At 44.1% G+C, this 17,083-nt stretch overlaps 2 protein-coding genes across 4 annotated transcripts in view; both read left to right on the forward strand.

The window, feature by feature from the left end:
- LOC135940600 (protein MTSS 2-like) overlaps positions 1-17,083 on the forward strand; it is a 256,792-nt gene that overhangs the window by 159,651 nt on the left and 80,058 nt on the right. The gene's annotated exons all lie outside the window — the stretch shown is intronic.
- The window catches only part of LOC135940583 (discoidin domain-containing receptor 2-like), a 156,140-nt gene that overhangs the window by 77,531 nt on the left and 61,526 nt on the right, over positions 1-17,083 (forward strand). For all 3 annotated transcript variants that reach the window (XM_065485532.1, XM_065485547.1, XM_065485539.1), the window contains exon 4: positions 6,774-6,879. In XM_065485532.1, the coding sequence (XP_065341604.1) occupies positions 6,774-6,879 (106 nt within the window). The remainder of the gene's footprint in view (positions 1-6,773; positions 6,880-17,083) is intronic.

Below are 17,083 nucleotides of genomic sequence, written 5' to 3' on the forward strand. Positions count from 1 at the left end.
TTGATGTCGCCCCCGGGCAACACCGAATGCTCATTTTGTACGCTTGCTTTACCTGCCAACCAGCCGGCTGGGGAGCACGCGGCGTTCGGCTAATGGAATTTTTCATTTCGCAGACAAATAGCAAACAACGTAAACGAATATATTTTTGATTGTCCGCGGCTTGTAAACTTAAACCATCCATCGGCTCGAACGACAGCTTGCGACGGCTCCGGAGCTGCCGTATTAAAAAACGCGAGCTTGCCGCGATTTGAATAAATCTCTGCCGCGAGCTCTCTCGATGAAATATGCTCCTTGTTCAATCACCGATTCCCTCGCAGCACGTGCAGCGTGAAAATAAAAAATCCGAAGGAGAGAGAGAAAATAAAAGTGGCTGAGGATCGTCTCCTTGTCGTCGTCATCGCCCACTCTTCTCAGCGATTCGCTTTCTCTCTCTACTCCGGCGAAAATTTAATCACACGTCAAGATGAAAAGCAGCGACTGAGGCAATTGTGGAGGCGCATTATTTGTAACGCGGCGGCGCCAACCAATAAATGACATTAGAGCCACGCTGCTGTGTGTGTGTGTGCTGGCTCCATTCACTAGCCGACTCGCTCAGTGCGAAGTCTTTTTTCTTTGAATCGCTCCACCGCGCCAAATGGAGTCTCTCAAAGCGCACCGAGTGACCACCGGTGCAAAGAAGGACAAAGCCAGAACTCAAACTGCTCGCAGACGCCTCGATTGTTTGCTCTTCGTGCTGTTCCATCACCTGAACGCAATTTCCCGTCTCTCTCTCTCTCTCTTCTCTCTCTCTCTCCCTCTCCTCTTTGCTTTATTTCACTCAGTGGCCGCAACGGCTTAACGCACATTTGCAGGAGCAGCAGTTGCCCGGCAACGCGAAATGGATTTTCCTAGGTTGCCCCGCCGTGTGTAACGCTGCAAAAAGGATTAATTTTGCAAAAGGAGGAAAATTTCAACTCCGAAAATACACATTTCTCGCTTTGAGATAAAAGCCTGAATTTATATGAACGTATTCAGTCGAAATTGACCTACTTCCCAGTGAAATTACTAATTCGATGCTCAAATTGCATGGATGAGCATGAAAAATAAACCCAGCTAATATTACTTTGAAACTTCTTCTCAAGCAAATACACGATTCATCCTAAAAGCGAATAACCCATTTGTTTTATATTACTGGCATTATTTTTTAATATCCTACAGTTCACTTTTCCACGATTTTAGTCTTGATTTGCAATTTTGTTAATACGCAGCGGCGAACACTCGCATGAATAATATGTAGAATCACACACAACTCCTTTGACGGCACTTCAAAAATTAAATATTCTCTACTCGCGCTGCTTATTGTTGTCTCGAGATTTAATTTACCAGATTGAACAGCGCGCGAGACTTCTTACTTGACGCGTCGTCAGCAGAACAAGACTGTGCGCCAAGCAGCCGAGCTACAGCGCAGCTTATAATTTAATATTTCACATTAGAGCTTCAGCGGACCGCTCGAGTGCAAATTGCGATGCACATTTCTCGAGAGCATGCACGCCGCTCGTTGCTTTCGCAGAAACGAGTTCATTAATTGACTATAGCTGACTGCATCCGCGCGCGCTCGAGAGGCGTCTGCGAGGGCTCTCGCGCACACCGACGCCCCTGAGAATTCGAAAGAGACAGGCGCGAGCGTGTGTTGCGACATTGTGGCTGCTTGCAACCCTTTTTGCTTGTGGAATGTGCCGCTGCTGTGCGCACAAATCATGGCAGCAGCGTTTTAATTGCAAACGCCCCCTCGCCTCACGCAAATAATGCAGCAGCGTCTCTGAATTTATGATACACTTTATTTGGAATGCAATAACTGTTGCTGCAGCGCAGAGGGTGTAAATGCTCGCGTTTTGTGTGCAAAAAGTGTTTTTAATTTATTTGTGCAGTGGTATTAAATATTTGATGCGTAAAATCTACTGAAAGAAAGCTCGCTGTGTGCATTTCCAACATTAACACCCAACGAGAGTTAAACTCAGTCAGTCAGCACCTGCAATTGGATTACATGCGAAGATCTCCCCGGATAACATTATTGCTGCACCACTCTGGCGTTGAAAGTTGAAAGTTGGCACAAGTTGCCTCCCCAACGCCAAGAAGTGCGCAGGTATGCCGTGCGGAGAAACCACCGCGCCAATAAACTGATGCAATTCGAATTCAGCTCAACCGCATGTCTGTGGTTTTGTAAAATTACCATATATATACCCGAGCATTTCAATAAGGATGTTAATTAGGCGATTGCTATCGCGTGCCTCTTGATGGTAATTCCACCGCCAGCCAACACCGCCTTGGCAGCAATGCGAATTGTAATGGGTGTTCCAGTGCATCACTGGAATTTTGCTTACAGCAATATAATGCATGCACGCCAACAACAGTGGTCACTTTGAGCGAATTGTTATTCGCTGAAATCGATCACTGTGGTGGAGTCTGTATTGGATAGGCAAATTAATTAAATTTGTTTAATAAAATAGGAAAATAAATCGGAAAATTCATCCCTGATCTAAAAAATGGTTGTATTAACTAAGGACATTATTTGCAGTTGATCTGAATGGGCCTCATCCGTCTTCATTTGTTAAAAACAAATCATTTCACTTAAACCAAAAAATAAAATCATTATTTACCTAACCATCTATTGAGTAAAAACATGAACGCCAAGCGGCCTTTTTCCTTATTTGTACCAGATCAAAAAGAACTTTCGTTCTGAGAAATGGTGTGCTGAAGAGAGAAAGGAAAACAGAGGAGGAAAAACTGACTGAGTTCTCGTGAAGGAAAGTTAATAATCCCATTCCAATTTTATTCACCTCCTACTACACGATCTGATAAGACGCAATCCAGCAGTGCGAATAATTGCCGCTTGTCTGACACAAAAAGGGTGCAAAGCTGGCTCGTTCTCTGCCGCTCTGGCGGCAAAAAGCGGAGAGCAAGGAAATCGCCCCATTTGGCAGCGGTTTCTTGGCTTCGTGACAAACGTGACCTACCGCAAGATAAATATCGTGCGCTCTCTCACTCGCGTCCCCGGCAGCGTTTATCCGTCGGCATTGTTGGGGCGGATGCGACGTTGTTTGCCGCTCATCCGGCCCAACAATCCGCGCCAACAATGACACGCGCGACGATAGACATAAAGGGACGGAAATTCTCGTGACTGGCAAAAAGTCGAGTTGAAAAGCGTCGTCTGTGCGCAGACAGATAACGCAAACCGCACTTTGCATAGCCAACCGGCAAGTGCTATGTGTGAAAAATAAAAAAGTAGTGCCTTTTTATTCATCTTTTCACCCGTGTTGTTCCGTGCACAGACAGCGGAGGGTTAAAAATGTGTCAGGCCTCGCTCGTCCGGCCGGCAAGCGAGGAACAAAAAACGAAGCCGCCGGACGACGGACAGCTTCTATATGTTAACATTTTAGAGGCATTTCTCACGCGAAGGAAATCGCAATTTCCCTAAAGACCGCATAATGCAGTCCATCTTCTTTCCATTCGCAATAACAGTCTCAATAAATGTTAGTCGGCCGCCTGCTTCGACACACTTGCTCGCTCGTTCATCAAAGACGCTCGGCGGACCAATAAAGCCGGCCCTTTTTATTATGCTAATCGGGCCGTTTTTCATTTCGCGGGCTCAATATTCTAGCCGGCTCCCTGGATGCACTTTAGCGCTGCACTTGAGCGCGCCGTTGACAACTCACTTTAATGAGCGCAATTTTTCTTGGCGCTCGTAAAACTTGGCCGTGCGGCGCTGCAGCTGCGAGATGAAGTCGCGTGTACGCTCCCCGTCCGTCGGATGCAGCCAGTCTCTCTCTCTCTCTACCTTGCCTTGCTCGGTCCCAGAGCAGCGCCAGGCAAAAAGTTTTAATCTCGCTCGCCGCCGCCACTGCCGCCGCCGCCGCTCAGCGAATATTGAGCGTATTTTCATAACAGCAGCCAGCCGCTTTTTAATTAAATCAACTTTTAGAGCTCCTTTCAACTCTCTATAGCGCTCGCAAACTTGCACGAAGGCTACTTTCACGACTCGGCACGACTGCAAAGACTGCTTGATCAGCAAATTAGCTTAAATTATTAATTGGTCGTTTGATCTAAGTCGCGGAATGAATGCTGCAACTCCTCGTTTTTACCATCTGCTCTTCGACTCTGACGTTGCGGTTTTGATAGACTCGTGCTCATAGAATCAGCGCTTGGCAAAATCATTATCCAGAAAGCACTCGTCAGCGACGATTTGTATTATAGGAAGTGCAAATTTCTCTTTGAAATTATTTCTATTTTGCGTCTGCAAATCAATCTTCCTCTTTGAGTTCAGAATGTCATACATATGATTCATTTTATGAAAGCGCTGAGAAAACTCGATCTTCGTTCCCGTTTGATTCTTTGATAAATAAGAGGCATTGATTTAGAGGCGAGGAATACTGATTGACAGTTGGTGCTCCTTTTTGAAATATTGAAGCTTTTTATAAAACATTTTCTTCAATTCAACGTTGCGTGCATTTAAATTGAAGAATTTTAAATACAAATTTTTATCAACATCTCAATAAAAATAATTTTTGCATCGTGGATTATTTTTCCACGCTTTGAAAAAGGTTGAGAATGTTAACCAGCTTTTTTGGGGGAAATTATTATAAGCCAACGTTTGCGAAAAGCCATTTGAAAATTTTGCCTAGCTTGTTTTCTCCATTTCGGTTTGAATTCTTAATTTGTAAGTGAATTTGAACGAAAAGGATAGCATGAAATTCTCGTTTTGTCTGGAAGCGCATTTATTTTAGAAGCAAACTTTTATCGCGTTTGAAAGATCAAGAGAGCGAGCGAAACACACAACCAATTAATCTACCTCGGGCTCTTTCGGGGCGATGAACTGGCACTGCGGTGTGGGCGAGTGATAATTATTTCACCCTTTGCTGCGAGAAAGACCCGAGCTGGAAACCCTTTCATCTGCTCGCAAACCCTGCGCCGACGGGAGAGCGGGCGAGCGGGCAAGATGATGAACCCGAAATATGTTGAAGCGCAGGAAAATTCGCTTGTTCCGAACAGAACAGTGTGTGTATATACACGAGAGCGACGGCAGCATCAAATTGCAACGCGACCGGCCCTTCTGCCGCTGACATCGCTTTGTCTTCCAACTCCGGCTGGCTGCCTGCCTGCCTGCTGGCAGCGAAAGGCCCGGTGATGATGCTTTTGTATTTTGAGCTGCTGACCTTTGAGAAAATTACGCACTCCATTGTCTGCTGCAGTGGCTCCGGTTTATTTCCACCTGTGATGCGGCTCCGCTCGCCCGAGGAAGAAAAATTGCGTGTTTTTTCGGGGTTTGCACACCTGCGTGCCAGGGTAATCCAATCCCCCGGATTGCCACATAAATATTTATTATCGCTCAGCTGATGATGTAAAGAGCTGCTGCTTAGACGAAAAACACCTACAAAGGGAGGAGGGAGATGATCAAAACAGCGCACATCAGATGCAGTAATCCACTTAGGAAACGCACGCCAGCAGCCGCCGCCGCACTTGGGCTCGCTCGCTCGCTCGTTTGCCGCTACCGGCCTCTCTCTCCGCCTTTGTGCAAGCCAAATTGGCAGCGTTAGCCGGGCAAAAATTTCATCTCGTGAACTTAATCACTGGCACGCGCACTGCAGCCTTTGCGGTGCTTGTAATTGAAATTGCACAAAGGACTAATTACGTAATGTAGTCGGGCGTAAACTGCAATTTTGATCAAGCGCACAGGTTTCTGTTGCGGAAAACTTGTCCATAATGAATTTAAGACTGCACAATTTTTCCGAGATTCCTTTTCCGAATTATTCAATGGTTAAAAAGTTAGTAATTTGTACAATAAATGCATTTTATTGATTTAATTTTTATTTATGCGTATGTTCAATGGATTACAAAATTGCAGTAAATGAATATCTTCGGTTAAAATAACACAAGCAGAAACTGCATATTGTGTCGACGTAGATGAAGCTAATTCCAATTCAGAATAATTATTTTTAGAGATTTGAAATTTATGTCTAAAAACGCTTGCTTAAAAACGCACGAGTAGAAAAACTATGAGAGCTACTTGAAAGTTTTGGCGGGCCAGTGTCCGCAGAGTCGCAGACCGAGGGCAAATAAAACTCAAGGGATACTGCAATGGCCCAGTTAACTTTTGAACTGCACCGATGGCCGTGCAGACCATTTTTAACGGGCTAAGTTTGCGTCGTGCAGCTTTTTGTTTTGTTTGCTCGGGCGGCGTGTGTTTGGCTGCTTTTTTGCCCAAGTCCCCCGCCAGCCAGCCAGCCAGCCAGCCAGCAGCACACGACGCCTAATTACAGGCTTTGTCTCTGAACCAAAAGACAGCCGGGCCAATATAATGCGACGTCTAATTGGTCACTGCTGGCGCTGATTATTTTCCACCCTCGCTCGCCACCCAACCCTTTCGTAATTAGCGGACCGATTGTTTTTTCCGTCTTTCATTTGCACAGTTTGCATGGCGACGCCGATTTTCCCCACGCTTTGTCCGAGCTGCGAAACAGGGAAATACGGATTCCCACCAGAAATTCCATTTTCGCCAAATTAAAATCGTCACAGGCGTAGGCAAAAACTTTCGTCTCTCGCCGAATTCCCCCATTGCCAGTGTTTGAAGTTATAAGCGCGGCCAGAATCAAATTAATGAGCGCTGGAAAGTTGGATTCAGCAGGTGCTTTCCGCCTCCCTCCTTTGACACATTCGTCCATTTTTCATTGCTCATTACCAGCCAGACTTTTAATTAGAAGCCGACCGATTGATTTTCCACGTTTGTCCCTCTGTCGTAGGCGTGTGCCACCGAGCGCTCGGCATGGAGGAGGGACATATTCCAGACGAGGCCATTTCTGCCACGTCGTCCTTTGACGTCAAATCCGTCGGACCGCAGAACGCAAGGTAAGTTCATTTTCTCTTCATGATCTCGCACTTTCAACAAATAATGGAGATTGCAAAGATCAAAGCTTTGCACAAAGGAAAATAAATATTGTGTTACTTAAAATAAAAAAAATAAATTGCTATTATTGACAAAAAGGGAAGAATAGCATTGCTAGATAAAATATCAATAACAAATAATGCCATCTCACGCCGCGTTGAGCCCGGAAATAATCATTATAATTAAAATAGAATGCTAGCGCTCAGATCAACCATCGGTGGAATTTTAAATTGAAGTTTTCTCCTTTGCCAAAGGAAATTGACAGTTGTTTTCAATTAATAATAGTGCATGATGAACAATTATAATTATTATGGTTCTCTGTTGCCTCTTTAATACACGCCATTCCATTGAAAATGCAAGTTGCGGCGTGGACTAACTAGCCTTGGGGGATATCCATTTTGAACGCGAAATTATATGTATATCCCTATGGCTATATTGTTCGGAACACAAATGATTACCTATCTGATGTGGAGCGCCGTTTGTTCATTAAACTCATTATCAGGCATGGAAGTTTTGCCAAGAATGCCTGAATAAATATGCAATAAAACAGGCTCAGGTTTTTTTTTCTGCGCTCGCGGCGCTAATTAAATGGCAGCCCCTCCCTAGCCCCGCTGCTCCATCCATTATTGTTATTATCAAAACATTCGACGCCGGCTTAGATACGAAATTAATTAGCGAGATTAAAACAAAACTGCGCGCTCCTCTGGAATCCAGTCAAGCGTGCGTCTGATTTAATCTCTCAAAAGCAGAGGAGCAAGAAGAGAAGGATGAATTATAATTACAGAACACAAAGTGGCCTCCGCTTCGGCTCCTTGGTCGGGAAATTACACATTTTATTAAAAGAGGAAGAAATATGGCAGTAGAGGAAAAAGAAAAAGAAGGAGCAGAAGTCAAATATGGAGTTTCTTTTGACTCGAACGGTTAATAAAAGTCCAGTCCGACTTTGTGCTCTTTTCTGCAAACAGGCACGACGAGAGTGCGGCTGGAAATCAATGAAATGTAAAATATTGAAGACATGAAATATCGGCGGCATGCTCACGAGTCGGGCTTTGAATATAAATCAGCCAGGCAAAGGGCAAGCATGCAAAAATATGAGCTGCTTTCATCCCCCAAAGTGGAAAAAGACCGTCCAGCGGCGCAGACACGTTGCGAGCCCATGTGATGAAACGTGAATTTTGCAAGCTTCGTTTGCGCGCGACTGACCAGGCCGGTTCATCCCCCCCGCGCGCCCCGGCCGTTTTTCACTAAGCGTACCCCCCATCCCCTTCCGTCCCGTCCGCCTAATCAGATTTTGCAGCTCCAATTTGTTGTGTGTGCATCGCGGCCTGATTGTGCCAAATGCAGAGGAATTCGAGCAGCGCGCGCTCAAAGTCACTTCTGCTCGGCGGCCCCTGAAATTTCCTACGTGTTTTTCCAGCCAGTTATGGTAGCGGAAAAATTCCACTTTCGCATAAGCGCTGCCAACTCCGTCCATTTCAGGAAAATAATAATTTTAATTTGAAACGTTTTAAATACGATTCCGGCAATTAGCCGTCAGCAGGCAGCTAGCGAGTTGTCGAAATCGCGATTCCGATTAGAGTGCGTGACGTCAGGCCGGCGCGGAGATCAAATGTGCTCTTGGGCTTAAGCACTCTCGCTAATGGAGCCACCCTTTACATACGCAACAGAATCGAAAACACATACACACACACACTCTCTTTTCCTGCACTTCGTACACAAACACCCGCCCACTTGGCGTGTGCACAGTGGCCCGTCTCGTTCTACCACACCTCTCTTACTTATTGGCAACCCTTTGCTGGCCTCCAAGACGCGCACTGAATTCGCTTGTAGCACTTGCCTCTGACTATTCGAAATAAGGAACTCCTTTAATTTTCGATAATTTTGTCTCCAACGTATTTAATTTTCAGTTAATTAGCTCAATGTGAGAAAACAACAAAAATATGCAGCCACTCTAACGGTGCTCAGATTTCATATCCTGTGACGTGTTGTGCACTCGTGCTCCTTACACGCTGATTGCCAACAAAATACCACCGATTCGGGTCCTAGAGTATAAATTGCCATGCTCAGATTAAAATCATACGATCTGTAAAACGATGAATGAGCGTGCTTGGCAAAAATTTCGACCGTTACATTATACACACTCGTCATGCATTGCTGAACATGTGAAGTGAGCAAACACTCAATCGAGTTGAACTGAATCATGGAATTAGAATTCAATTTCGAATTAGCTCTCCGACGCAATGAAAAAGAGTAATTGCAGATTAAGAGCGGCAAGCGTGCACGCGTGTTTCATTTTGAAAAAGCGCTTTTGATGTGCAAAACGCGCCGCCGTGTGGAATAATAATATTTATATTTAATTATTCTCCGGCACGGTCCCCTCTCGCGCAGTTTTCGAGAGTGTATTTTGTACCTGGGTTGACTGCCTCTGCTGCTCTCTCTGCCTTCGTCTCTCTGTGCGCGTGTATATATTTAAAAATAACATTTGCTTACTGCCGCCGCGCTGCTGATGCTGCTGCTGTGCCGGCCCGACCCAACTTCGCTGGGCTGTTGCCTTGGAAACTAGCGTTGAATCAAGTTTCCCAAATGATCGCCCCGAGGACTTTTGATTTTTACCGCACGTTGCTTGCGTCTGACAGATTCTATTTGTTTCCATTCCATCCCTAAATTACGCATGGAGACACAGTTTGACCTTTGCCGTTTGACGCTTTCTGCTAAATATTAAATTTGTCTGATTAGCTCCCTTTAGCACTGAAATAAAACTTAAAATAGCAGTACCTTCAACCCAGCAACTTCACTATAAAGTAATTTTGGTAATTTTTGTTATGTGGTGTAAATTGAAGTATTTTATAGAACACTTGTCCACGACAAAAAATGTTTGCGAGGAACGTTTGAGAAATTAAACTATTTCTCTGATTTTTGAAAAAAATCTAATTGTCAAGTCAAGTTAATAATATGCAACAGCGAGGACAGCGCGTTTGAAATTATTTTGGTTTGAAATTTACATGACTTTGTATATCAGCAGTTTCAGTTTGATCGGTCTGCTCTTGCACCACTTTGCTTTTGACTACTTCTATTGAAGAGACAGACTCTGTGGCTAAAATAAAAGCTGGTTTCAAACGGTCTACACTGACATTTTTGTGCTGGCCTTTGATTTCTAACTTGAAAAACTTGGGTCCTAATTCTACTATCGGGAAAGGACCAGTGTATGGAGGCTGCAATGATTTTCTGACCGCATCAGTACGCACAAAACTGATGCGAAGCAGTAACTGCGTCCGCGTAGGGCCCACGCGAAAGAACAAAAGACGCCTAGTTGTTTGGCTGACGGACGAAAACTGAATTCTTATTTTAAAATCATCTTTCTGCTGTTAAACAATAATGCAAAATTACAATAATTCAAACCGCCGACAATTGTTGGCTTCCAACAAAAAGCAGGACCGCGTTGTTGTACCGCTACAAATATATTTAAAGAAAAAAATTAATGGCTCTACTTATTGTTAATGTGGAAAATTTGCTCTGGGTGGTTTGCTAATAGGGAAAAATCTATGAAGAAAAATTAAATAACGCGTTATTGTACTGTATCGGTCCCACAGGCCTCATCAGCAGTAATTTACTTCCAAAACTAAATTCAAACCCGCAGTATTAGCAAGATATGATGACTTGTTTTGAAGAAATTAACCGAATTGAATTTGCTGCAGAAAATTCTGAATCAACGATCGTCGAAAACGTCTGGCTTTACTCATTTTGTGAGTAAAAACGAAACGAGGATACAATTGATGAAATTACGCCAACCCTGTGATTCAACATTTCCTCTCAAAATTTCAACAGTTAAAAAATACCATCAATTATTGTAATGAAACACTGATTAAAATAGCGAGAAATTCTGCTTATTCTGACATGAGAGCTAATTTCCCACACAGAGTAGATAGCCATTCAGTTTTTTTTTTAATTTAAAGATATAACCTTTGTTGTGTATTTCTTTCTTGTCCTACAATATTAACGTTTGGGACATAAATTTTATTTCTTTTTACAAGATTACAGTTTTAATTCATTTAATGCACGGTTTCTCCATCAAGAGCGTCCTATTTTCACAGGTAACAAAGGCCTCTCACACTCGTTGTAATAAATAAACCTGAGAGGGAAATTCAACCACACAAAAACGTTCCCACCCAATTCATTGGGCGGCTGATTGCGAAGGAAAATTAAGGGAGCCGAGTGTTTTCTTTGCAGAAACAAAGGTGCCTGGCAGCTGGTGCTGCCGGGGCTCTTCTTTTTTAATTAATGACGACGTTCGAGGACGTTATTCGTTCTCCTCTTTCATTCCTCTCACTCTCGGGCGGATAAGAAAAGTGTGTTTGCGAGTGTTTTTCATTGTTTCGGTGGCGCGCGCGCACACGCGGCCGGACAAAACAAGTTGGATTGCGTGTCCGGCGCAGAGATAATGGAGAGAGAAAGTGATTATCCTTGCTCTCTGGCTTGCTTCGCGTGTGCGGGCCGGGCGCCCGGTGCTGTGCGTGGCTTGATAAATGTTCTTATTCCCACCTACTTTAAGTGCACATTCAGCGGCAGAAACATGCCGTTTCCTCGACCCCCAGACCCACATTAGCCACCACCGCTAATGGAAAAAGGTGCGCAGATTGAAAATTATGGTCCCTCGTGACGGCCAAATTGTATAATGAGCCGGACTCGGGATTTATTCGCGCTTAAAATATACACGGCAGTGTGCCGACTTTAATTGGGCCTCCGTCTTGCCTCCGTCTAACCGGCTCTCTGACCTAATGAAGGGTCGCGTTCTGCTGGGGATTGCGTCTGCTTAATATATGCCGCTCTGCCCGACGAACGTCACCCAGTAACTTCTTCCTTCTGCACACGTGGTCTGTGTCCCCAGCTACGCAAAATAGACTCGCGACAGTTTCGGACATTTGATAATGAATCATATTTAAAAGATCATGCAGTCTTTTTAACTGTGAACTGTGAAATTCATGTAGAATAGGATGTGATTTGACGATAAGAAATAAAATTTACAACTCCAATTCACGTGTAAAAATCTACTATATAAAATACGATTTTCAGTCAAAGATACAAAAATAAATTTTTCAAATTGATTATTTTTTTAAAATGTTGATCACCGGGGTCCGGGTTGCAATCTGTATTGGTTCCCGCCGGTCAGAAGTCAATATGGCGTCTAAATAGATAGGCCAATCAGGAGACGATCCAGCGGCCAATCAGAAGCGTTAAAAAGAGGCGTGCCGACCTACTAATTTTATTCCCGCGTATTTTGTTAGATTTCCATTAGCCTGATGTGCCATCTAATGGTTGATTCGCCAATTACAGGGCTAATCAGCCGTTGGTAAAGAAATAGCAACAAAAATATTAATTGTGCTGAAGCTATTTTAATGATAAAATCCAAGGAAATTACATTTTACGTTTGTAACTTTCCCGCCGTACTCTATCTGACGCCATGTGTGCGCGTGACGTTGGTAAAATTAATAATTGATAGTTATTTTGTTATTCAATGATATGAAAGTTGAGCAAAACACACTAATGGTTACCAAGCACCACGTTTGAACTATGACTCAAGACGAGAATAACAAGTAAATAACTTTACCTTATTATTTTTCTTGTTTAACTTCTACTACAGTTGTTTGATTCAGGCGAGGTGGTATTGAAATTTCAGTCGCGCCTCTGCGAGAGCTGTCGTTTTGCCGAGTTTCGCAAGCATGCACGAGCATCCATAATTTACGAGAAAATCGCAATCTGGAGAGGGTTGTGCGGTCGTGACGTCACCGGTGCTTGAGCACACGCCACCACTTACTCACCTTCCGATACACGAGGACGGCTTGGTCGTTGCTCCGCTTTTCCGGCTGAATTTTCGCAATAATTGGCTTGGCTGGCTTGTTATTAGCGAATCGGGACTGATTCAATTATAATTTCCTCTTTTGTGCCTCCGCTGATGCGATCGCTCGCTCGCTATCTCGCGCACGCTGCTGAAAAATATGAGATTTTCCTTTGAAATGCCGCAGTAGCAGCAGATGCGTCGATATTGCTCTATATATGCCTTTCAAACATAATGGCCGCACAGTCAGCAGCGCGGATGAGGGATTTCAAGCACGCTTTTAATGAGAATGGAGCCGGACGGACTATTCAGCCACATCGACTACTAACTGCAAATCATTCCGTGTAAGCCGCTCTCTTGCTCTCAAATAGATATTGCATTCCGCGTCTAACAAAGGGAATTAAATTTGAATATTTACACGGGTAAATCTATTAATTTTGCCTCTGCAGTGGACCGCCTGAAAATCTGTGCGATGGATGTGCCTGCCATTCGTCCGATTGAATGGCGTTGTCACAAGCAAAGCTCAATTATTAATTATGATTTCCTGTTGAATGACACGAGAGGGAGGGCGAAATGGAATTGGTCGTGCATTATTGAAAGATTCCATCCAGCCGGTCGGAAGAGTCAAAAAGTTTTTTCGTCCCAACTGGCAGCATCCGTTTCGAAAGTTGTCGCTCGCTACTTCAAAGGCAAAGAGCATCTCTCGTCCTTTGTATTCCCTTTTATTTTTTACTCTTTATTTCCCCTGTGCAGGGCAGCCGGGAGGAAAACAAACTCACTCACCTCTTCTCAAGTTTGCATGCGCGCAGGAAAAGCCATTCCCGAATTTCCTGCTGATTGCGAATTTGATTTATCTCCTCTCTTCCTGCTTTCGCTGCTGCCGCGGAAATATTGGTTTATCGATTTGCGAAGACGGCCGGCTTTTTACCTTTTAGGGCCGAAAAGTGCTGCGTCGGAGTGTGTGTTTTAATTATTACTGCGCAGCAGCGCAGGTAACAGTGGCTAATGGAAAGCAGACGCTTCCCCCCGGCCGGAAAAAGAGATGAAAGAGCGTTTTTACGCAGGGCCGGATATATAATTGAGCAGAAAAATGCTCCATAATCCGCGGTCGTCGCTTCGCCTTGGAAAACAAGGAACTCGCATTAAGCCAGCAAGCCCGCGCAAGAAAGTGACAAATGCGCGCGGAGACGAGTTCGTGAGTTCGTTGGGAGGGTCGGCTGGGGCCGGGGACAATGGCTCATCGCTCAAAATCAAAAGTTGTTGCCGCGCGCTGGCAACTGGCTGGAATTAAACTTTGTGGTCGGCCGAGTTTGTTTGCGAGGGAGGCTCGGGTCTAGGCCGGCCGCCATTCTACATGCACTTGCACTTAATTCTCTCGAGTGCTGTCGTCGACGAAAGCGAAACCGTCACCCCCCGCTTCGCGCCACAAAAGCGCCACGCTCATTGTTCGGCTCGAGTGCAATTATTATTTTTAATGCGCGCACCGCGGAATTCATTGTTGTGCCGCGGTAATGACCCTCTCGACTCTAAGTGACGCACAAAAGGCCGCTTCCTTCGCGCTGTGAGATGCAATTACTCCTGTCGCGGCTGAGTGGCCAACAGGATATTTGTTCTGCGCTCGCTCTATGAGAACCAGCCGCCTCTCCTTCTTGAGTGCAATTATTGCTTGATTAGTGCGGCCAATGCCGAGTTCCACGTGAATCCAATTAGCTTGCTTCGGATGCAATTGTAGGAATGCTCGGAGAGAATGAATTCCACGAATATCTAAATCGAAAAATTACTGCGTCAGAGCGAAGCAAATAGGATCTAGCGTTGGTGACTTTGTCGTCATGACGACGTTTGCCTCAATAGTGTGATTGAGAGTGTGTTATAATTAAAGTGGAATGATACTGGGCAACAATTGAAAATTATTTAAATTGTTGGATGCCTTAAACAATTGACCGATAAACAATTTGTTCAACAATTTGCAATAATAAAAAAATGACCTTCCTACAAAATAATTCAAATTTACAGTGCTTGAACATATTTTCTTGGTATATTCCGATTCCTCTCGTCGAGATCTGTCCATTGGTGTATGCCACTTATTGGGGAAACTCTTGGTTTTGAAATTTAATCGGATTTCAAGTAAGGAGACAGCCCTTACCATTTGAAAAGCACGGCAACTTTCCAGCCAATTTTCTCAAAAAATTACAGCGCTCCTTAGGTCAATTTAGGCTTTAACTGAATCTTAAGGGGTGAGTTTATGCATTGGCAACAAGCATTTCCCAGGCTTTTCCAGTATCATTCCTCTTTAAATATTTTTAGATCACATAATTTAAAAATGATTGAAGTCTTCATAAAGGACTTAAGCTAGAGGTCGATTAATTTTTTTCTCTGAATCTGTAAATATCTGTGGCTCCAGGAACAAAATTTCTCGCAAATTTATACTACTTAACAATGTTTTCATAGCTGATTTCGATTTTTTCCTCGTTGTGATCAAACGTATTAACCTTTGTGAGGGGATATATTCTCTTTATTGAAACAAATCACGATTTTTAGCAGACATACGAAGTCGACAACATGAAAAGCGTGCGTACTTACTGTGAAATTTACAGGAAAACTTGGGCTTATATTTAATTAACCCAATTATTAAAAAAGATTAGAAGAATTTCCATGCATTACGCACTATCAATTTAGTACTCAACAAACCAACTGAAGAAACTACTCTTCTGCAGAAGTAGAAATGCATCATCTCTTCTAGCCATTTTCTGGGCGGTTTTATTGTTCGAAGTTTGCGACAAAACGAGGTGCGTAGCAAGGTGCTTTTGAGCCGCAGAGTTTTCGCAACAGTAAAAAGGGCGGAGCGGAAGGTAACGACGGTAATAAATGTCAATCAGGAAAAGGGTAAGAAAAGTTTTCGCCCTCGTGCGACAAGATGTTGGAATGAGGACATAAAAAGTCGCATCATTTTTCACGCACTGTATTAACAGGCGCACGCCAAAACTCTCTCTTCTGCGTGCCAAGGAGGGAAAAACTTGATCCGCCGAGAGAGAGAGAGGAGAGATTGCCTGCGCGCGATCGATTTGATGGCTTTTGCCCATGACGGCGCTTTCAAGAATCACTTACGGCCATCCATATCGATAATTGGCCAATTGATTCCGCCACACCACCACATATACGTATAATGCGCGAATAAAGCGGCTGCGACGTGATTTATATCTGGGCCAAAGATTCCTCAACTCTGGCACGCCATCAGAAAGAGGCCGGGGTGTGCGGCGGAAAAATTTGCACGTCGCTTTTCCGATTTCGTCGCTCCCACTCGTTGAGGGCTCGTTTGACTGCAGACAAGGTCGATTTCGCACCCCAGTGCGCCACTAAACAGCGGGAGTGATTTTTGGCGTCTCGGTTGACATTGATGACCACGCCAAAGGAATATCTACGAATATCTACGGTTAAAGTATAAAAAAGAACTAAAAAATAAATACATAGAGGAACAAGTTTAACATTGTGCTACTTCTCGACAAAAAGTGACGGAAAATTCACCAACGGATGGTTAACCCGAGCAATTTAAAAAAAATTGTGGCTTTAGCTTTGGCACTTTCCAGCGCCGACATTTGCCCTCGTTCTCGAACGGCTGGAAAGCTGGAAAGGCATTCAGTTTGATTGCATTCTTGAGGTCTGCATAATGTTACTACCTCAAGAAAACCGCTCGGGATATTTCCAGCTCGTTTTCGAGGAAAAATCCGCTTTATTGCTGCACTCTAGCTTGCAAAGTATGCAACAGGACATAATGGCCAGAGATTTCCGAGCCACATGACAAAGTTAGAGCACGACAATAAACATTTTTGCCGGAATTCTCTGGCGGAGCGAGTAGGAATTTCCGTCATATGCAACTAACTTCTCATGCATGCTAATACGACCGCACATTTTGCCCAAGAAAAGCCATTGTCGAGACACTTTTATGATTAAAAATACCAGGCTCACCGTAGCCAGCGCAGAGAATCGATTTTCAATTTTTCTCTGCCACGAGCCTTACGTTCTCTCTAAATCCAAGTCTCAAAGTCTTTCTCTGTTCTCTCCGCTGCACCTCCACGTTTGCCGAGCGATGGATTATCCTTGTGAATTATTAATCAGTCGACCACTGTATTAGCGGCAATTAAAAATGAATGCTGCTCCGGCAGCCACCATTTCCATCTCTATATACCGGACGCGTATCCTCTTCTTGAATTGCGTTGTGTTCGCGGAGCGGAATTGAAATTAAATCCAGCGGACGGCTTGAAACTCCGGCTTGTGGTGGCGAGCAGAGTAAGAAGAGCGAATTTAATCCGACCGAGAATTTCGAAACGCACATCTCT

The sequence above is a fragment of the Cloeon dipterum genome, chromosome 1, assembly GCF_949628265.1.
Source record: "Cloeon dipterum chromosome 1, ieCloDipt1.1, whole genome shotgun sequence".
Classification (NCBI taxonomy): Eukaryota; Metazoa; Arthropoda; class Insecta; order Ephemeroptera; family Baetidae; genus Cloeon; species Cloeon dipterum.